Genomic DNA, 23,262 nt, shown 5'->3' with positions numbered 1-23,262 from the left:
GGCAATGTGAGTGTCAAGGAGGCCCATAGATGAAGGGTGAAATACATTTGAAACAGATAAAAGGAAATTCTCCCCCTACAATCCCAGAAACACACAATGCTTTGACCACCTGTAGAATTCACTGCTACAAGCTATTGAGATAAAAAGCATAATAGGATTTAGAAAATAATTAGACATTTATGTGAATAATGTAGAGTATTATTAATACAGCTCATTCCACTAATATTTAAAAGGCATAAGGGTTACCCTCATGCTTCAGGGAATAAACCATTAATTGCCAGGAATTAGGAAATAATTTCTCCCATTAACAGGATTTTATACTTTCAAGGAAAGCATCTAGTACTGCCACATTCAGAGACAGGACACCAGACTAACTCAATCATTGATCAGGCTTTGGCAATTCCTATGTTATTTTCATTGTCTTGCACAGGTCCATCTATTTCATATCGGTTCTAATATCAACTTCTCAAATTCCCTTATTTTCTTTAGTGATCTTCTAATTTCTTAAAACAGGACTTAACATTTTTCTGGTTTCTCCATCCCAGCTGTTTCTATGATAGTTTTCTGTTCATCTTGTAGGACTTCCTTTGTGGCATCTGTGTAAAATTCTTAATCTCAGACTTCATTCAGAGCTATAATTCATGTTTAGATTATTAGCTCTACACGACCTTCAAATTCAGTATTTAGTCCTCCTTTCTAAGTTTGCTGAGTTTTTCCCTTTCTGTCTCAATGCTCAGCACGGCCACTTCCTACATTTCAGGTCAACTCATTAGGAAGTCCATTTCATTCAAACCAGTTAAAAAAGGGAAAGGGTTTCAAATAAATAAAAAAAATAAATATTTAAACAAGAATGCTTAAACTATTATGCTGTAAGATGAGCATGCAGACAGAAAAATATACCCTATTTCAGAGCTCTTCTGTTTAGCTGTACTATAATGCAAAAAAGTGAGCTGCCGTCTGTTTATTTGATGCCTAGTCATCATTTATGATTTCCTAAAGATGCGTGTCAGTCATATCTTCCTGACACCTTGTCCTCTTATAGTGTCTGCGATGCTGACCTCTCCTCATACACCAAGAAAGATCCAGAGAAGGAAGAGGAGGATCTCTTTTGGGATCCTTCTCTCATTTCCCATTTTCTGTAGGACTCCCAGAAGCAATGTTCACTGTACTTTTTTTTTTCTAAACTAAGCAAGCTACCATCTTCACGAAGCACTATATTTTTGGCCTTGGGCAAGCTTATACTTTTTTTATTTTTAAAGTGAGTAGTGTGTATGAGGGGGGAGGGGAATTGTGTGTGTAAAGGTGTGTTGGGGGAGTGAAGGGCGTTCAGGGGGGGCTACTCCTTGGTGGCTCATCCCTAGTAGCACACACTAGTAGTTCCTGTCCCTTGGATTCACTCTGAAGCAGCCTTAGGAGCCTGGCCAGGCATGTGGGGTGGGCAGGAAGTGATGTCAGACGCACCTTCCCTGGGTTGGGGGTTTCAGACACCCCCTCCCACTCCCTCACCCCCGGGCACTCGCATAAAAGGGCCCAGTCTGCAGCTCCTTCCTCTGCTGCCTTTTGGCAGCAGGAATGACTGCATTCCTGGAAACCAACTGCCAGGCAAGGTGTGTGTGTGCATGCATGCTTTGACCACATCAGACCACAGCTCCAGAAACTCCACTGACCTGGGCTGGCGCTGCAGAGCCTGGCCAGGCCCCTCACCTGAGCTCATACGTAATGGGTGTCCTGAAGTGTACCCCAAAGACCTGAAGGGCTTCCACTCCCCTTGTATGGAATAAATTGGACTGTATGCACCCTGTCATCAAAACAGGGGGAACGAGCAAAGTGGGTTCTTAAAGGGCCGCACCACATCCCTGCTGAAGCTGCACAGAGGAGATGTGAGCAGCATGGCTGCACAGCTTACATACAGAACACTGCCACAAGGTTCTGTCCTTGCCTCACCCTTTATTCCCTACTTCTGAGTGACCTCATCCACTCACATGGATTTCATAGACATTCATTTCAATTACAGTACAACCCCTATTTTACAAACTTAACTGTGGATTGAGGAGTTCACAATTTTGAAAAATTCATAAAATTTAACATCTGAAAATTACAGTAGATATGGTGCACAAGTACACTATGATACGGTGCATTGCCCTCTTTTCATCTTTCAAACCATAGCAAAGTGATTTCCAGTGCACTGAAGGCACTGGAATGTGAAGGGCTGTCAACTTGTTCTTCATTGACATTCATTTACATTATGTGGGATTTTTTTCCCCTCTCTAGGGAAAAATGGTTTGTATCACTGGTGCTGGTATGATTAGTGTTCATAAAATTGAAGTTCTACTGTACCATCTTTTCGCCAGTCACTCCCCTCCCCTCCACTTGTTTATTTTTTCCACCTATTGCCTCTCACTGTATGCTAAGATTGTAAGCTCTTTTGGGAAGGGACTCTTTATATTGTGTGTGTACAGTGCCTAGCAAAACTGGGCCAAGGTCCCTGGCTGGCGCTTGAAGGTGCTACTGCCACACAAATAATAAATAAATCTACCTCCACTTCACACTTGCCTTCCTCCAATCCCATCTCTCAGTTTCTTTCTATCTCATGACACCTGCCAGATGTCTCACTGTTAAATTTTATGTGGCCAAAATTGAATTTGATTTCACTCCAAAGCACTTCCCCCAGTCCTCTGTTCTCTCTCACTGTTTGACAATACCTCTATCATTCCTGTGCTCAGGCTCGCAATCTGGTAGACATCTTTAATTTCTCCTCTTTCTCTGAGTCTGCAAAATCTAGGCTGTGTCCAAATCATGCCACTTCTTCCTCCACAAGGTCTACAAGATATACTCTTTCCTCTCTGTCCTGACAGAAAAACCTTTGCCCTTGTCTATTTGCTTGACTGTGTCTTTCATTTTGCTCCCACTCCCTCTCCCCTTCTTCCTATCACCACCACTTTTGTGATGAAAGATATATTTTTTAATAAAAATTTTAAACTGGAATTTTTCCAGTAATAAGGTAGGATTCCCTCTGGTAATTGAAACTGGCCTCATATTTTTGAAAGCTACCAAGGTAACGGACAACTCATTTAGTAAGAATTTTTACAATTTATAACCAATTCATGAAGCATTTTTTGAAATCTGGAACTCAGTTATAAACAGAAGATAGACAAACATTCTTGCAAGTTAAAGATTCAACAATCCCATGTGTTACAAAATATAAATAAAAAATTAACAGCTCTCAAAGCTAGTTACTTTCAAAGCACATATTGGTCCAGTAGAACAATATATTTATTAATAACCAATTACTTACTTGTATGGGAGTATTCCTCTCTGCAGGAGGGATCATATCTGGGGACAACACCTGTGGAGGATCAATCCCTTTACTGACCTTCTGTTGAATGAAATACATGGCTAGTGCAAACTGATCTTTGCTTAGCTTTCCCATCTGTCTTGTGTCTGCCAAAGCCCTGTTAGAAATTGGTTATTCTTATCATAAGTCAAAATGTGTTATAAACCAAACAACTATTATTAATACAATGAAATCTGAGATACATATAATTTTATTGTTGTTTCAGCCTCATCAGAGCCCATTTCCTCAGTGGAAAAGTCCTACACGCTGAGCTATGAATGTTTTATTAGATGCACTTAGCTGAATGAAACATCGTTTTCTTGGAAAAAATGCCTTTGACTTTTTAGCCAGTTGAGTGATAGGACTGCTAAAATGTTCCCCATTCATGGAATAGCCTATATGAGTACTGACTGCACTTATGCCACCATTACAGAGACATGATAAGGAGGGTTATGTTTTCAAAGTTTCATAGATCTCTCTGAATGCCTTCCAAGTAGCATCATAGTATCATAGAAATGTAGGACTGGAAGGGACCTTCATAGGTCACCTAGTCCAGGCAGGACTAAGTATTATCTAGATCATCCCTGATAGGTGTTTGTCTAACCAGTTCTTCAAAACCTCCAATAACAGAGAGTCCATAACCTTCCTGGATAATTTGCTCCAGCGTTTAACTACCCTTACAGTTAAGAAGTTTTTCCTAAAGTCTAGCCTAAATCTCTTTTGCTGCAATTTAAGCCCATTAATTCTTGTCCTGTCCTCAGTGGTTAAGAACAATTTATCACCCTCCTCTTATAACAACCTTTTATACGTGAAGACTGTTATGTCATAAGAACATAAGAATGGCCATACTGGGTCAGACCAAAGGTCCATCCAGCCCAGTATCCTGTCTACCGACAGTGGTCAATGTCAGGTGCCCCAAAGGGAGTGAACTTAACAGGCAATGATCAAGTGATCTCTCTCCTGCCATCCATCTCCACCCTCTGACAAACAGGCTAGGGACACCATTCCTTACCCATCCTGGCTAATAGCCATTAATGTCCTTCCTCAATCTTCTCTTCTCCAGACTAAACAAACTCAATTTTATAAATCTTTTCTCGTACATCATGTTTTCTAAACCCTTAATAATTTTTGTCGCTCTCCTCAGGACTTTCTCCAATCTGTCCACATCCTTCCCAAAGTGTTGTTTTTAGAACTGGCCACAATACTCCAGTTGAAGCCTTATCAATGCTAAGTAGCATGGAAGAATTACTTCTCATGTCTTGCTTATATCACTCCTACTAATACATCTCAGAATTACTTTTGCTTTTTTTGCAACAGTATTTCATTGTTGACTCATATTAGTTTGTGACCCTCTATAACCCCACATCTTTTTCTGCAGTACTCCTTCCTAGCCAGTCATTTTCCATTTTGTGTTTGTTCAGTTGATTATTACTTCCTAAGTGTAGTAGTTTGCATTTCTCCTTATTGAATTTCATCCTCTTTAATTCAGACCATATCTCCAGTTTGTTAAAATCATTTTTAATTCTAATCCTGTCCTCCAAAGCATTTGGAACCCCTCCCAGCTTGGTAGCGTTCACAAATTTAAGAAGTGTACTCTCTTTGCCATTATTCAAATCCTTTATGAAGATATTGAATAGAACTGAATACAGAACAGATCCCTCTGGGACCCCACTCAGTATGCTTTTCCAACTTGATTGTGAACCACTGATAACTACTCTGAGTATGGTTTTCCAGCCACTTGTGCACCCACCTTATAATAGGTTCATCCAAGCCACATTTATCTAGTTTGTTTATGAGAAGGTTATGTAAGGTTTAGGAAGGTCAAAAGCCTTACTAAAGTCAAGATATATCATATTTGATTCCACCCATCCATAAAGCTTGTTACCCCATCAAATAAGAAGCTTTAATCTCAATATGAGAGGAAGGGAAGAAAATTGATTTGGTTGTTCTCCTTGAGAGAATTTATCCTTACTTATAAATGTATGAAATGTTGTTGAGATAGTATGGTAAAAGAAGCCCTATGAAGAAGAATAGCAGTGGCAGTCAACAAGGGGATTGCTAGTATCACATTTCTGGATGAAAAATGCTATTTCCTAGAGTCAACTAGCTGAAAAAAAATCTAATGAAAGCAAAATCAAAACAACTGATGATGAATTCTTACCATATATGTGCTAGAAGATTCTGAGACAACCCTGAGTGTATAAAAATATCCTTCACTTCTTGGCCGCTCACATAGCCATCCATGTCCATATCAGTTTTTAAGAAAATTTCATCATATCGCACCTTATCAGACAGTGGTACCACCCAATTCACAGATGGCTGAAAAACAAAAAGGTTTTTTTTACTTTAGCCAAAACCAAACACAATCTTTATTAATACACTGAGGGCTCACCTGTGCATAATGCTGAGTACCCTCAAAGCCCACAGTAACTGAGAGGTGCACAACATATTGTAGGATCAAGCCTATAGAGTCCACTGACATTTCCCTTCACTTCAGTAACGTATCAAGATTAATATTGTATGTGACCACCTCACAAATACTGAGAAACAGAATGTTCATAAACTGGGTACATTCTTCCTACTTATAAAAATCATAGAATCATAGAATATCAGGGTTGGAAGGGACCTCAGGAGGTCATCTAGTCTAACTCCCTGCTCAAAGCAGGACCGATCCCCAATTAAATCATCCCAGCCAGGGCTTTGTCTAACTTACTAACTTAGAGACTTACTAACACTCCAGACAGGCGTGCTTATTGACAGTACTCTTCACTGCAACTCAGGAGATCCATACTGGAGTCCTGGGCGCACATCCATCCCTACACTGCTGCTAGGGCTGATGCAGGGACAAGCTCCCACTTTTGTGAGCCCAACCTACTGGTCATGCCAGTAAGATTCATACTAAAAGAGAATTCACCCTTTAACATTCAGCTCTCCCCACATCCTGTGACATCATTTGTTTTCAAAACATAAAATACTTTCTCTCAAAAAAGTGTTTTCCTTGGAAAGAAAAGTGATCCAGCAAAAAGTCATTTCACTGTTTTGCACAGTTCATCGCAAAGGATATAAAAATTAACGTGAGATGTGTACCTGTGTTTGCTTGATGCTGTGTTTGGGTGACAAACTTCCTGTGCTATTCAGGCTGTTTACACTGCCATGGGATGGGGTAGAACGAAGGCTATCTTTAGGTGGAGGACTTGCAGGAAGAACAGGAACTGCACCAGGAAAAACTGGTGTCTTCTTTCTTTTGGAAGGTGGTATAAGTTGGGGGGGTAATACTGAGGGAACTGGCTCCTTCTCAAGAGCTCTATATACCAAATGCATTGCCTGCAAAGGCAAAAGGTAAAAATATCTGTAATACACCAATGAAGAGAGGAACACACAACAAAAAGTTTCCAATGGTAAGTGTCCAAAATACTAGAGAGAAGGAGATAAACATGATAAGAGAAAAGATCAGAAATACAGGTCAGAGCAGAGATGTACAGGACTTTGAACGCAGGACAAAACATTTAAACTTGATACTCTGGGCAAGGGAGAGCCAGAGGAGGGTTTCAAGGAAGAAGGCCATTTTAGTGGCTGTAATTTGAATGATCTGGAGTAGGGCACAGTGTGAATAATGAGCAGCCAGAAAGGACGAGTTTGCAATGCTCAAGACTAAGTTCAAGGAAGCAATAACACCTATACATTGCTTTGTCAAACTTTTAATGAATTCAGAATTTAAAACCTACCACAGCAAATTCATCCTTGTCCAGGTGTCCATCTTTGTCAATATCACTGAGATCCCAGACCTACAGTGTTTGACAAAAATTAAAGTTGAAGAACATGTTACAACCAATTTTATTAAAGTATAAGTTAATAAGTAGGTTAGAAAACATTAAATGTTTTAAGAATGTTAATGCCCTTTAGAAATTTGAGGTGCGTTTTCTGAAGATCATATTAGTTATGGTAATATACATGGAAGTATATGTTTGGGGCTGACAAGAGGCATAAAGGGATACAAAGTCTCATCTGCTCTAGCACTTATACTTCAGCCTATGTCATCATAACTAATATGATTATGATGGAGAGGCTGTGTGGTACCGTGGAGAGGAGACAGGATGGGGATGCAGGAGACGTGGGCTCTATTTCCCAGCTCTGGCATAGATTGCTGTGTGACTTTAAGCAAGTCTCTTTATCTTCTTGTGGCTGTTTCCTTTCCCACACTTTATCTGTCTTGTCTATTTAAACTGTAAGCTACCTGGGGCAGGACTGTTTCATTTATATAGAGCCTAGACATCACCAAAAAAGAAATAATAATACTAAGTCTGAAGCCTTTTAACACCAAGTGCAGCATAATGTTCAAGTGCAAGATTAAGCAATTCACTTATCATTCACATCAAGGCAAAGAAGGAAGTGGTCTTTCATGGTCAGAATGAAAGCATATTTCAGGAGAGATGGGGCTCAGGCTGAACTAGTTGGAACCCAAACTTGGCCCTGGCACAGAACACTTCTCTGTGGACTAGTGTATATAATTATGGCTGAAAAGAAAAAAAAAAGAAAAATTGTTTAGGGATGTTTACTGCATGTATTACATATTTGTGAGGGGAGCCCCAGAAGTTCAAAGCTATTGCTCAAAAATAGTACAGAATGTGTAACAAAAGTACAATGCAACACTATTTAAAACCCTTGGTTTACTGATGCTTTCACAGAACAACCTATTCCAGAGTACATGCATGATAGCTGGAGTTTATATTTACAGTTGGTTTAATAGCTCCTAGTTAGGAAAAAAAAGCTAATAGGATATAATGCCCTAAAAGGCATTATTGCTTAGGTGAGGACAGCTTTTCTAACCAAGAGGCATTCATTTTCCTTTTAAACTGACTTGCTTTTCAATGTAATAATTTTTAAATTCAAGTTCTTGGTCTTGAAAGAATACAAGACAAATTAAGCTGGTCTAGCCTAGGGCCAAGTTTTTTTGTTGTTTTGCTTTTAAATGGAGTATTTATTTAAGTGTCTAAATAATGGTTTAGAGAGCATAACTTTAGGCAGCCATTTTTTAAAAATCTTGGCCTAGATCTGAACTATTGCTTCCATTTAAAGTAATGCTGTTATGAAGAGTTATATTACATATTTAATTTCACTAGAAAGAGAAGTTACATTAAAAAATGGTTAGGAAAATTTGCTGCACACTTACCCTTCCTAGGATATCAAGAGGTAGCTTTGAGTTCATCAGTACTGGTTTTACTTTGTCTCCTGAAAGTAAACCATTTACTGGCAAAAGGCTTTCAAAAATACCATCAAATTTTGCTTTTTCTTCCACCTAGTTGGTAAGAAATAGCCTGAATAAGTAAAAAAGTGTGCCTGTGTGAGTGTCGAAAATTAAATCTTGCAAGAAACTAAGTGACTGGTCAGTAATTTATCATTTTAACTTCCTAGTTTCCCAGCACACACCTGTATGCTATATCCTAAACACTGTGCTGTATTTTGATGTAAAACTCATGGAACAGGCTTTAGGACCTTATTTTTCTCAGTATGAAAACAAGCTTTCTGGAAATTACAGGACTGGGTTACAATATGCATCTCTCTAGTGTTCTGGAAAGACAAAGCATTTTGATTCACATATTGGTGCCCAGATTTTAAGTTATGAAACTTTCAGAGATCATTTACACTACTAAGAAGTGTTACTTCCAAAGATTTTGCTTTCTACATTATAATATAATATACAAACTAGAAACCTTTATTTAAATGATTTGATAATTTAAATTTTCTACAAGCAGAAATTTTATTCTACATTTATAACATAAAATTAGAAAATTAAGTTATAAATATAGGATATGTAGCAAAAATTACTGTTTTCATTAGACCATACAGCAGGCACCAAAGAAATCATAATCTTAGAAGGTTGTGGGTTCAAGTTCCAAACTAATACTTGGGGATGGGATTGGTGAAGTGCTTCATTGTTCTTTAGATCAGTGGTTCTCAAAGCTGGTCTGCTGCTTGTTCAGGGAAAGCCCCTGACGGGCCGGACCGGTTTGTTTACCTGACACGTCCGCAGGTTCGGCCGATCGTGGCTCCCACTGGCCATGGTTCGCCGCTCCAGGCCAATGGGGGCTGCAGGAAACGGCGTGGGCCAAGGGACGTGCTGGCCGACCTTCCTGCAGCCCCCATTGGCCTGGAGCGGCGAACCGCAGCCAGTGGGAGCCGCGATCGGCCGAACCTGTGGATGCGGCCGGTAAACAAACCGGTCCGGCCCGCCAGGGGCTTTCCCTGAACAAGCAGGGGGACCGGCTTTGAGAACCACTGCTTTAGATCATCAAACATTAACTCAAAGTGCCTTCTGCTCTGACTCTGGCAGATAGGCATAAGATAAAAATCTTAGAGCATAACCCTCATGTCCTGGACAATGCTTCTTACAAATATTATACCAAATGCTGACAGAGACTTGTAACAATACTTATATTAAATATAGAAGTATATAAAAATCCATATTCAGTACTGTGTAATGTTCACACATCTGCTTCAATAAAGGAAGGTGTTCCAAAGTAGGAAGTATGTTCTCTTGGTAAAATTAATCTATCAAACACAGCTGCCAGAAACAGAATTTACATTTAAAGAATGGATTCAAATGTACTATCTTGCACACTTACCCTAACGGCCCAGTGAGCCTCTGTTGAAGGAGGTGTGATCAATAAGGGACTGCTAGTGTCATGCTAAAATGAAAAACATAAATATGTTTATGCACATGTAGCTTTCTCTTTAATATTTAAATGTTTTACATATGGATATTGATATGAAGTATTTCACTTGTTATACTGAAAAGAAAAACGAACTCTTGCATATCTTAACCAAATAACAAAAACTTTAAATGTCATATTATTATTAGTATTTATTTGTATTATTGTAGCACCTAAAAGCCTAGTCACTAACCAGGACCTCATTGTACTAGGCGCAGTACAAACACAGAACAAAAAGACAATCCCTGACCCAAAGAGTTTACAATTTATGTCCTGTAACTATTATGAGACTAATTTGTAAAGTAGAAAAGATTTCCCAAGTTTTCATTTTAAGTTTCAGTTCTAAACTTAAAATATCACTTACAAATTTAGGAGGTGGTATAGTCAAGTTTAGATTGCTCAAGTTAACATCATGGCCATTCTGTGCACATGCTACGAGTCGCAATGCAATATAGAAACCCTACAAATTCAAACACAACAAGTAAATACAGGGCATTCTGTTAATAAAAACAAGCAATCTAACTCACTGTTTTTAAGCAGGATAATTGGTATATTGTTTTTAATGATACTATGCAGATACCATTGCTTAAATGATGAAACCACATTTGAGGAAATGTTGAATTAGTTGCTCTCACACTCCCACCCCTTCCATTCATTTCTACCTTTATATATTTCTACAGATGCGTTTTTAAAGAAAAGGAGACTTTGCAACAACTTTATGTACAGCCTTTTTGGCTTAAGGAAAGAAACCCAGTCAATTGTATACGTTCTAAAAAATGCTTTCCCACAATTAAACCATTGTTGCCAAACACTTTTTCTTAAAAATGAACTAAGTTTTTGTTTAACAATCCCAAACCCCACAACCTGCAAAAGCTATTTAATATCCCAAATCATTAACAATATATGGATAGACTTAGCCATTACATTTTAAAACGAAATTTGAAAAGCCGTTCTTCATTCATTTATTTGTCAAATCCTGAGTTCACGTTTTGTATCTTTCTTCCAAAAACTGATGCCATTACAAACACCCATAGGAGCTGCCAGCATACGGTTGCATTCCCTGTTCTGCCTTTGCAATGGAAACATACAATCCTGAACTCAAGATCTGGCAAGTAAGTGATAGAAATTGCTTTTTAAATATATTTTAATGTATGTATTTGTCATTTAAGCTTAAATGGTCTGTTGGTGATTTGTGATATTAAATAATTTTTAAAATGTTTTCTTAATACTTTGAAGTTCACCTTCAATTCTTTTTTAAATTTCTTGGACTTTAATCATATCAAAATATTGTCAAATGCCCTTATTTGCTACAGTATTTGATTAGTTTATTTTCATAATTTTTATTAACCACAAATGTCTAGAGTATTTTTAATAAATTGTGACAGAGTGCTGAGAATCAGCAGCCAAACCAGCACTCTAGTCACTGTAAGTCCAATTTGTTTTTCCCAGTGAAGGGCCTGATTGAGGGAAGCAGGGGCTAATTACTAGATCAGTCTAAGCTCACGGAGCTAAGGAGCTATTTATTCACTAACTGGAAGAGTAGAAAGGCACAGGAAAGAAGTGTAAGGGAGAAATGAGAGAAAGAGAAAGGGTTGGAGAGGATAGGCAGGGCCAGGGTAAAGGGAGATCTCTGCGTGGATGATGTTTGTATGTCACTGTAAACAAGAGTTGCTGCATGGGACTGTAAATGGGTGGTTGTTGAGATAAACACAAATAAACTACATGTCGATGTTTACAAACTGGAGGTATTAGAGCCATTTGAATGAGAAGACAGTAAAAAAGGACTGCGCCCTGTCACGCGTGCATTTATTTTTTCAGATAATAAATGACAGAAAAATATAATAAATAATTAATAGAAATATCTCCAGATTATCCATATTAAATCATTTTAATTAAATTAGTTTAGAATAGTAGATACATATCTGGGTATGAGGAGCACTGAAAAAGGCCTTTAGGCAGTAAAGCATGTAAGCATATGCGTAACGTCAATGGAACTTAAGGATGCTTTCCTGAATCAGGGCCAAAGTGTGTATGGTTATATGATAGATTTATGTTCATGTTCACTGCACATTTTATATACCTGTTTATCCAAGTACCCTTTACCCTCTGGGTCAGCCAAATCCCATATCTGTGGAAATAAAAATCATGATAACATGTATTTTTGTAAGTAATTTATCTTGGAAAGCTCAAATAGAAAACATTAGTACTTGAACTGTTTGTTTTATATTTCAACATTTGAACTGCAAATTTGCTTTAAAAATTTTAAACCTCAAATTGTTGTATATGTAAAAAAGAAAGTGCTCTTTATTTTAAAGTCAAATCCTTCTTCACATAAAACCACATGCAAACTCCATTGAAGTAAATGGGAGTCTGTCCATTACCTTTAATGACCTTTGGATCAGGCCCTTATGTCCTACAGTCTGAATTTCTCTTCCATTAGAGATCACATCATAACCAACATACACAGAACATTGTATGATCTACAATGATCAAATGATCTAGCATTTTCCTGCACTCCCTAGCCTGCAGTTGTAGAGAGGAGCCCCCACTCCCTTCCAATAATCCTGAACTCATGACAGATAAGTCATGGAGGTAAGTGAAGGAGAAACAGATTTGCTAATATTTTGTTTTAAAATTAGTAATTTAAAATCTTATTGTGTAATCTCTAATCAATCATTGTCATCTTTAATTCATTCCTCATCACAGCTAGTCTCTTTCTCTCTCAATAGGTTCTTATATCACCCTTATCACCACGGTATCTAAGCGCCTTCCAGTAGTCCAATAAATGATGTGATTAACTGGTTACTTCTCTTTTACATATCTTCAGAATCTACACTTTCTTCATAGCCTCCACCATTAAAACTTTTATTCAATCCCTGGCCATCTCCCACTTTGATTACTGTAACAATCTCTTGTCTGGCTTCACAGAATCACACCTCTCCCAGCTCCTCTCTGTCCACATTTTCCTCCTCCACTGCTTCCTACACAATTCCCCCTCTTTGGATCCCTGCATTGGTGGATTCCTGTCTCTTCCCTTCATTTTCAGTTTCCTTTTCCTCATCCATATATCTCAATATCTCTGTTCCCAGTTCCCCCTACTGCTACTTACATTCTTCTCAGTCATCTTGTCTGACTGCTTACTCCCTTTGTCTCCTCTTCCCACTCTAACCTTTGTGCCTTCTCAGATGCTGTCTCATGTGCACAGAACAGTCTCATTGACAAGGCGCTCGCTCTTCAAGCAATTCTTTATATGACCTTATTATTAATTATCCCCTCATCTTCCTGTTTTATCTTGTGTGTTATAAACTTTTTGAGGCTCTTAAAATATCCACAGAAGCAGAGCTTTAGTCAGTGCAACCAAGGGAGTAACAACCAATCTACAAGTACCTGGAGTTCAGAAAAATCAGAGGTGCACTGTATTGCACACTCTCTCTAGCAAACCACATCCACATTCACTCAATACCAGCTGTGATCATAATGCACAGAAAAAATACTGTATAATGTATATGTATCCCCATATAAACACACACATACTTAACTTACTTTTCCAAGGATAATGTCTGGAAGACCTGATTTTTTAAGGAACAGTGCAGCTTCACTAGCCCCAACTCTCCCTGTGTATGTTGGATCTACCTGGAAAACAAAAATTAACTGACTTAAGTATGTCAGCTACAAAAGCAAAAGTGGAGAATGGAGATTTTCCTGTCCCTTAACCACCCAATAATAGAGCAATATTACCACACAGCAGAGGGAACACTGCAAGAAACTAGACTTACAAAGGGGGAAAACAATTAAAAAAAAAAAGTATTAAAAACATACCTGTTTGTAATAAGTCTCATACAATGGATTCCCAGTGGAAAGCTAAAAAACAAAAAGGGTTGGTGGGTGGGATAAAAAATGAGAAAAGCAAAAATGGACCATGATCAAACATATTCCACTTTCAGGGAATGTCAAAAAAGCACATCCTGATATGAAACAAATTAATTTAAATTATTATTTCAGTATCACTAATATTACATATTTAAAATAAAAAACATATATTATGATATTGTTACAAATTTAACGCCTTAAAGTTCTGAATCTAAAAATTAGGGTTCTAACTGTATTGTTAATTGGACACACAACATGCTTACAGAAAGCTCTCAACAATAAAGTTTAATATTCATATTTAACCCTGATCCTAAGTTACAGAAATCTGCCTGCATGAACCCATTTCGCAGAATTGGGATACAGAAACATAAGTTTGAGATAAACATATGCAATGTAACCAAATTAACATTACCATGAGAACTGTAACACCAGTGACTTGAGAGTTTAGATTTTTTTTAACATTAACGTTCTGTTATTCAAAAGCAGCAAACAGTATTAAACCGTGTATAGCTTGTCCCCCCCTCCACAGCCTTCCCAACACTTAAAGTCATTGTGATGGGGTGGACGAGGCCTTATGGGCCTGCCACACCCTGGCCCAGAAAAGGGCAGTAGAAAGGTCTACATCGGCTGTGTGGGAAGTAGCCAATCAGGGCCAAGCAGGTCAGTATAAGAAGAGCTGCAGGTCTAGCATGAGTTCAGTTCCCTGTTAGAGCTGGAGGAGAGTGGATAGTGCTCCAGCTTGGCTGCTAGGACTCCATAAAGACAAGGCCTTGAGGTAAGGATGAAGAATGTATGGCAACCATGGGAAAGTGGCCCAGAGAATTATAGCAGTAACCTAGTTTATTTAAAGGGACATTGTGAATGGCTGCTATCTATAGGGCCCCTGGGTGGGACCTGGTGTAGAGGCTGGTGTTGGTCTCTACCCACCCTCCACTCCCCCCCACACAAAAAAAGTAGCCTGGACTTTGAGGCACCCCAGAAGAGGAACTGAACTGTAGTAGCCCAGCTGAAGAACTAGGCCAGAAAGGCCCTGAGAGGGTGAAGACGCTGCCTCCAGGGAAGGAGCCCTAGGGTGCTGTTCTAGTCCGGAGCAGGGACAAAGAGAAACATTAAAAGTATGAAGTCAAACACTCAAAAGTTAGGAAAAGCCAGAATTAAATTACCTCTGAAATCTTAATTCAGCCATCCTGTGTGTTTGTAATTATGTAGGTGTTTAAAAAAAGCAAACTGAAAAAAACAGAAATTCCATCATGTGGAATCATAGGTAGCACCCTCACTGGTCATCAGTAGGGCTGAAACTTTGCACACTACAGACCTCTTAAGCTAGAGGTTCTTGTCAACTGCTGGAAATAGCCCACTTTGATTATCACTACAAAAATTCCCCTCCTGCTGGTAATAGCTCACCTGATCACTCTCAAAAAGAAAAGGAGTACTTGTGGCACCTTAGAGACTAACCAATTTATTTGAGCATGAGCTTTCGTGAGCTACAGCTCACTTCATCGGATGCATACCGTGGAAACTGCAGAAGACATATATACACACAGAGACCACGAAACAATACCTTCTTCCCACCCCACTGTCCTGCTGGTAATAGCTTATCTAAAGTGATCATCAAGTTGGGCCATTTCCAGCACAAATCCAGGTTTTCTCACCCTCCACCCCCCCCCCCCCCCCCACAAATTCACTCTCCTGCTGGTAATAGCCCATCCAAAGTGACCACTCTCTTCACAATGTGTATGATAATCAAGGTAGCCTATTTCCCCTTGTTTCTTCCTACCCCCTTCCCCGGCATTCTGGTTAAACTTGGATTTAAACTTGGAGAGTGGTCAGTTTGGATGACCTATTGCCAGCAGGAGAGTGAGTTTGTGTGTGTGTCCGTCCGTCCCGGGGGGGAGGGGGGGGGATGTGAGAGCCTGGATTTGTGCTGGAAATGGCCCACCTTGATTACCATGCACATTGTAGGGAGAGTGGTCACTTTGGATGAGCTATTACCAGCAGGAGAGTGAGTTTGTGTGTGTATGGGAGTGGGGGGGTGAGAAAACCTGGATTTGTGCAGGAAATGGCCCACCTTGATTATCGTACACATTGTGAAGAGAGTTGTCACTTTGGATAGGCTATTACCAGCAGGAGAGTGAGTTTGTGTGTGGGAGGGTGGAGGGTGAGAAAACCTGGATTTGTGCTGGAAATGGCCCAACTTGATGATCACTTTAGATAAGCTATTACCAGCATGAGAGTGGGGTGGGAGGAGGTATTGTTTCATGGTCTCTGTGTGTATATAATGTCTTCTGCAGTTTCCACAGTATGCATCCGATGAAGTGAGATGTAGCTCACGAAAGCTCATGCTCAAATAAATTGGTTAGTCTCGAAGGTGCCACAAGTACTCCTTTTCTTTTTGCGAATACAGACTAACACGGCTGTTACTCTGAAACCTGATCACTCTCGTTACAGTGTGTATGGTAACACCCATTGTTTCATGTTCTCTGTGTATGTAAATCTCCCCACTGTATTTTGCACTGAATGCATCCAATGAAGTGAGCTGTAGCTCACTTCAAGCTTATGCTAAAATAAATTTGTTAGTCTAAGGTACCACAAGTACTCCTTTTCTTTTTGCGGATACAGACTAACACGGTTGCTAATCTGAAAAGGAGTACTTGTGGCACCTTAGAGACTAACCAATTTATTAGAGCATAAGCTTTCGTGAGCTACAGCTCACTTCCTCAGATGCATAGCGTGGAAACTGCAGCAGGCTTTATATATATACACAGAGAATATGAAACAATACCTACTCCCACCCCACTGTCCTGCTGGTAATAGCTTATCTAAAGTGATCATCAGGTGGGCCATTTCCAGCACAAATCCAGGTTTTCTCACCCTCCCCCCCCCCCCCCCCACAAATTCACTCTCCTGCTGGTGATAGCCCATCCAAAGTGACAACTCTTTACACAATGTGCATGACAATCAAGTTGGGCTATTTCCTGCACAAATCCAGGTTTTCTCACATCCCCCCCCACCCCCATACACACACAAACTCACTCTCCTGCTGGTAATAGCTCATCCAAACTGACCACTCTTCAAGTTTAAATCCAAGTTAAACCAGAACATCTGGGGGGGGGGGGGGGGGTAGGAAAAAACAAGGGGAAATAGGCTACCTTGCATAATGACTTAGCCACTCCCAGTCTCTATTTAAGCCTAAATTAATAGTATCCAATTTGCAAATGAATTCCAATTCAGCAGTTTCTCGCTGGAGTCTGGATTTGAAGTTTTTTTGTTTTAAGATAGCGACCTTCATGTCTGTGATTGCGTGACCAGAGAGATTGAAGTGTTCTCCGATTGGTTTATGAATGTTATAATTCTTGACATCTGATTTGTGTCCATTTATTCTTTTACGTAGAGACTGTCCAGTTTGACCAATGTACATGGCAGAGGGGCATTGCTGGCACATGATGGCATATATCACATTGGTGGATGTGCAGGTGAACGAGCCTCTGATAGGTTTCAGAGTAACAGCCGTGTTAGTCTGTATTCGCAAAAAGAAAAGGAGTACTTGTGGCACCTTAGAGACTAACCAATTTATTAGAGCATAAGCTTTCGTGAGCTACAGTTATTAGGCCCTGTGATGGTGTCCCCTGAATAGATATGTGGGCACAATTGGCAACGGGCTTTGTTGCAAGGATAGGTTCCTGGGTTAGTGGTTCTGTTGTGTGGTATGTTACTCTGAAACCAATCTGAAAAGAGTAAGTGATAGCATTAATAAGTTGACATCCTCTTCATGGATCTTCACTAGTGGAGGATGAGACCCATTTTGCAAAGGGGTTTCCACAAAAATGTATGACTACAGAGGAACAGTGAGATTCAATCTTTGGCTCATTCCAAATTTTGGAGGGGACTGACCCTTCTGTTCCTGTTCCCCCACACCTAACACATTCTGTCACATCCCCTCCACCCTGTCCCTGTACTGTCTCTCTCCCACCAGCTTCTTGTCCTAGTCTCCTCACCTAGTCCATTCCAGTCTCCACCTCTGAGGGTCTTCATGCTAGTCCATGTCTCCCCTCTGGGCTGTCCTAGTGAGTCTTCCCTCCCCAGGCTCATTGCCCAGCCAGTGTCTGTCCAGCTCAGCTCCCAGATCTCCTCCCCTTAGGTCACAATCCTAAATCTTCCCCTTGCCAGACTCTTTGTCCCAATCTGCTCCCTCTGCCACACCTGCCCCTCCTCCGTAGGTCTGGCTTATTCTCTCTCTATTCTAACCAAACTGTTTCCTCCTCAATGCTGCCTGAGTGCCTGTTCCCCAGAGGGAACATTGAGAGAACAAGAGTGAGTCTCCATAGTCTCAGTTCTGGTGGTCTGTGACATAGTGACTTGCAACAATTGGCAGGAAAGTCCTGCTCAGCCCATGTAGTCCTGGGTTGGCACAAGCCTGGTACAGACAGAATATTCAAAGAATCTAGAGGCCAATCTCTACTGCGCATATGCAAACTTAGATTCCCCCCCCCCCCCCCAGAGTCTTATAAGATGGCTAAACTTGGGCTTTTATTTTTCCCCATGGGAATAGCAAAGGGTTCATCCCTGACACAAAGGCAACCCCTTGCCAAAATTTCAAGCTCCTGGAGGCACACTAGCACTACAGCTTCTCAAGAAAACAGTAAGGTTGTGCAGTTTTTTGTTTTATAATCATGGGCAAAATGACATTTTTCCCCCACCCTCTACATTTCCTCAGAAATGGCTGAACCATTTTTGTTGAAAATTTCTTAAAATATGCAGGCTGAGGCAGATACTTGACATGGGAAATTCTAAGCCAAATATTTAAAAATTGGCAAAGATATAGGCAATTGAAAACAGGGTCTTATATGGGGAAATGTCAGGTAACCTGAAGTATAGGCGGAGCTGGAAGCACTGCCTGTAATTATGCACATAGGTGTGCGCACACATCTTGTGTCTTAACAGAATCAGAAGCAAGTGCTTGATGTGCAATTAGGAAGGGAAGAATTCTGGCTTTCCAACAGTATACAGTTCCCATTCTGAGTTATGATTGGTGCACAGCTGAATATTGCTCATCCTTCACTTTGACCATTTTTGGAGGTGTCTGTGCATATTTGTGGAAAGATGGAAATGGTCTGTATCAATTTTTCTTTGGCAAACTAACAGAAATCTATGGGGAGATGAAATAGTTGGCAGAGTGCTGGTGAGGTAAGAAATACATAATTAAATTTGTCAAAGGGTATCACCACCACTTTCTGTTTTGATATAGCATTGAGATTTGATTTTATATGCATGCTTTTAGGCACTGATCCTGTGAACACTCATGTACATGCTTAACTTTAAACACCAGAAAGCCCTACTGATTTAAAATTAATGCAACTATTCACGTGCTTAAAACTAAGCACATGCTGTTTTGCAGAACTGGAACCTTAGACTGTATAAAACAGAAGGTACAATGTAACAAACCTTCATTTACTGGGAACATTACTGATATATTATAAGCATCTCACATTTTTGCATTCTATATAAACAACAAAAATAATTCAGCTCATTTGAGTCAACATTTAAATGTTGACAATCACTTATGTCTAGTCTTATTCTGGATGTCTCCATGTAAGGATACTTAAATTTTATTACATTCCCCACTCCCCATTCTTTTGTATTCCATTTTGGTGGGTTTTTACTTAATGACTTGCCAGAATATTTTGAAGTAAATGTAAAAATTCAAGGTGGTTCTTTCATTTCCTCTACAATTATATGTATTCCCTTAAATAAAATTGTAATGCATTGACAGTTCTGTATAGGCAAAACATCTTTTCCAAGGAAACGAAACAACACTGTTAACTAATTAATTAGAAAATGTATTAATGTTGAAAGAACTACATCCTGTCCATAGTAAGAAGACTTATTATTTCAGTAACATATACAAATTGCATTAAAAGAGAATACCAAAAGAACTTGGAACAACAATCTCCCAAACATCAAAGGAGACATGTGCAACTAACCATATAAAAGCAGAAAGAAAAGGAGTACTTGTGGCACTAATAACTAATAAATTGGTTAGTCTCTAAGGTGCCACAAGTCCTCCTTTTCTTTTTGCGAATACAGACTAACACGGCTGTTACTCTGAAACTTGTGGCACCTTAGAGACTAACCAATTTATTTGAGCATGAGCTTTCGTGAGCTACAGCTCACTTCATCAGATGTTTACCGTGGAAACTGCAGCAGACTTTATATACACACAGAAATCATGAAACAATACCTCCTCCCACCCCACTGTCCTGCTGGTAATAGCTTATCTAAAGTGATCAACAGGTGGGCCATTTCCAGCACAAATCCAGGTTTTCTCACCCTCCACCCCCCCACACAAATTCACTCTCCTGCTGGTGCTAGCCCATCCAAAGTGACAACTCTTTACATAATCAAGTCGGGCTATTTCCTGCCTAGATCAAGGTTTTCTCACATCCCCCCCACCCCCATACACACACAAACTCACTCTCCTGCTGGTAATAGCTCATCTAAACTGACCATTCTCCAGGTTTAAATCCAAGTTAAACCAGAACATCTGGGGGGGGGGGTAGGAAAAAACAAGAGGAAACAGGCTACCTTGCATAATGACTTAGCCACTCCCAGTCTCTATTTAAGCCTAAATTAATAGTATCCAATTTGCAAATGAATTCCAATTCAGCAGTTTCTCGCTGGAGTCTGGATTTGAAGTTTTTTTGTTTTAAGATAGCGACCTTCATGTCTGTGATTGCGTGACCAGAGAGATTGAAGTGTTCTCCGACTGGTTTATGAATGTTATAATTCTTGACATCTGATTTGTGTCCATAAATTGGTTAGTCTCTAAGGTGCCACAAGTACTCCTTTTCTTTTTGCGGAATAAATGGACACAAATCAGATGTCAAGAATTATAACATTCATAAACCAGTCGGAGAACACTTCAATCTCTCTGGTCACGCAATCACAGACATGAAGGTCGCTATCTTAAAACAAAAAAACTTCAAATCCAGACTCCAGCGAGAAACTGCTGAATTGGAATTCATTTGCAAATTGGATACTATTAATTTAGGCTTAAATAGAGACTGGGAGTGGCTAAGTCATTATGCAAGGTAGCCTGTTTCCTCTTGTTTTTTCCTACCCCCCCCCCCAGATGTTCTGGTTTAACTTGGATTTAAACCTGGAGAATGGTCAGTTTAGATGAGCTATTACCAGCAGGAGAGTGAGTTTGTGTGTGTATGGGGGTGGGGGGGATGTGAGAAAACCTTGATCTAGGCAGGAAATAGCCCGACTTGATTATGTAAAGAGTTGTCACTTTGGATGGGCTAGCACCAGCAGGAGAGTGAATTTGTGTGGGGGGGTGGAGGGTGAGAAAACCTGGATTTGTGCTGGAAATGGCCCACCTGTTGATCACTTTAGATAAGCTATTACCAGCAGGACAGTGGGGTGGGAGGAGGTATTGTTTCATGATTTCTGTGTGTATATAAAGTCTGCTGCAGTTTCCACGGTAAACATCTGATGAAGTGAGCTGTAGCTCACGAAAGCTCATGCTCAAATAAATTGGTTAGTCTCTAAGGTGCCACAAGTACTCCTTTTCTTTTTGCGAATACAGACTAACACGGCTGTTCCTCTGAAACCTGTCATATAAAAGCAGGATTTCTAGTATGGTAAATATCTGAGACTTGCCATATGGGGTACATTTTATGAATCCACTTTAAAACTGTTTTACCTACTTTATTACATGAGTCTTTAGCAAGTACTATATCTACCAAGTTCTAAGAAAGAAAAGTTCCCCTCTGAAGTCTAAGATATCACAAATGGTAGCTTGATATGAAAGGCCAGAGTCTAATCAGATTTAAATTGTAAACATCCATACAGATCAAACTTCTAGTATGGTATTTACACACTAGTGGGTTTTCTTTTAGATGTTTGCAAAAAGAAAAGGAGTACTTGTGGCACCTTAGAGACTAACCAATTTATTTGAGCATAAGCTTTCGTGAGCTACAGCTCACTTCTTCGGATGCATACCGTGGAAACTGCAGCAGACTTTATATATACACAGAGAATATGAAACAATACACAGTGGGGTGGGAGGAGGTAGTGTTTCATATTCTCTGTGTATATATAAAGTCTGCTGCAGTTTCCACGGTATGCATCCGAAGAAGTGAGCTGTAGCTCACGAAAGCTTATGCTCAAATAAATTGGTTAGTCTCTAAGGTGCCACAAGTACTCCTTTTCTTTTTGCGAATACAGACTAACACGGCTGTTACTCTGAAACCTTTTAGATGTTTGTCAGCCATATTGTTGATCAGATCAGAAATGCTTTATCACAATTAGGGTGATTAGGGTAGAATTTTTTCCCTATAAAGTTTAAGCAAAATCATGAAAGCAAAGTGCCTCCACAAGGACAGTCCTTTGCTTCCTTTGTATATTTTTGTTTAGAATTAATTAATAGACGGAATGCTTGCCATCTTTCACTTAAAAATTCTGTCTTATCCATCTGGGGTATGTGTGACCACAGCCTTGTTGCAACCACAGCCAACTTTGGAATTCTTTCTTTGCTAGCAACTTAGCAAGAATACAAATTAGCAACAGTGACAAACATATTTGGGGCCAATCAGGGCTCTGATCTGTACCCAAAAAAGGGCTAGAAAGCAACACACTCTCCCATAATAAGGCACTTGATAAATTGTGTTGTACAACCAATTATGTTTCCACAATGTTTTGTCACACTCTGAGGAATTATGTCAACCGTTTTCTCCTTAAAAAGACCCACGTTATTTCTTCAGAGCTCTAAAATGTGTCTAAAGTAATTATTCTGAGCATGCTGATTGATACCTACTGTTTGAAGACTTAAGTCCACTGGAGTTTCACTCTGCTATTCTTAAAAGCAGTGCAAAATATGGTTTCTTTTAACTTATTACTCATGGCCAGTACATGGAACACTTGAGTTTGTATGGCACAGTAAGTTGTGAAAACAATATCAAACAACTATTTTGCAAAAGTCTGACTTCTGAACAGATTCATCAAGGTAACTAGTCCTGTTTCTCCCACAATGATCGTTACACACAACTTGTCAGACTTCAAGAGCAAGAGTTACTTGACTTTATATCAGAAACCCAATTCAGCAAGTTGCTTGAGCTTTTAAAGCTTTATGCAAGAGAACATGGATTTCAGGGGTGAAATTTAAAAGTGAAATGGAAACATTTTAGAAAATATTAAAAGCTATGTGAAGCCAGAGAGGATTATGTTGCAAAGACCGCATGGATCTATGTATCCAAGTAAAGTCCCACAAACTGCAAGAGAAGATAGAACCCTGAGCATGGGACTTGGGGGGAGGGAAGACTTAATAACTATCAAGTGGAAACATTT

The 23,262-nt window shown here is 39.6% G+C and overlaps 1 protein-coding gene across 7 annotated transcripts in view; it reads right to left on the bottom strand.

Moving 5' to 3' along the window:
- Positions 1-23,262, bottom strand: part of EPS15L1 (epidermal growth factor receptor pathway substrate 15 like 1) — an 81,335-nt gene that overhangs the window by 54,699 nt on the left and 3,374 nt on the right. For 4 of the 7 annotated variants that reach the window (XM_073324396.2, XM_073324397.2, XM_073324398.2 and 1 more), the window contains exons 2-11: positions 13,864-13,905; positions 13,588-13,677; positions 12,125-12,172; positions 10,409-10,504; positions 9,958-10,020; positions 8,505-8,630; positions 7,060-7,119; positions 6,422-6,748; positions 5,496-5,653; positions 3,296-3,452 (exon numbers count right to left, since the gene is read on the bottom strand). In XM_073324396.2, the coding sequence (XP_073180497.2) occupies positions 3,296-3,452; positions 5,496-5,653; positions 6,422-6,748; positions 7,060-7,119; positions 8,505-8,630; positions 9,958-10,020; positions 10,409-10,504; positions 12,125-12,172; positions 13,588-13,677; positions 13,864-13,905 (1,167 nt within the window). The remainder of the gene's footprint in view (positions 1-3,295; positions 3,453-5,495; positions 5,654-6,421; positions 6,749-7,059; positions 7,120-8,504; positions 8,631-9,957; positions 10,021-10,408; positions 10,505-12,124; positions 12,173-13,587; positions 13,678-13,863; positions 13,906-23,262) is intronic. The other 3 variants (XM_073324400.2, XM_073324401.2, XM_073324402.2) reach the window with 1 other exon arrangement.

The sequence above is a fragment of the Lepidochelys kempii genome, chromosome 25, assembly GCF_965140285.1.
Source record: "Lepidochelys kempii isolate rLepKem1 chromosome 25, rLepKem1.hap1, whole genome shotgun sequence".
Taxonomy (NCBI): domain Eukaryota; kingdom Metazoa; phylum Chordata; order Testudines; family Cheloniidae; genus Lepidochelys; species Lepidochelys kempii.
The sequence above is the reverse complement of the archived record's forward strand: the minus strand, read 5'-3'. Positions and strand labels throughout refer to the sequence as shown.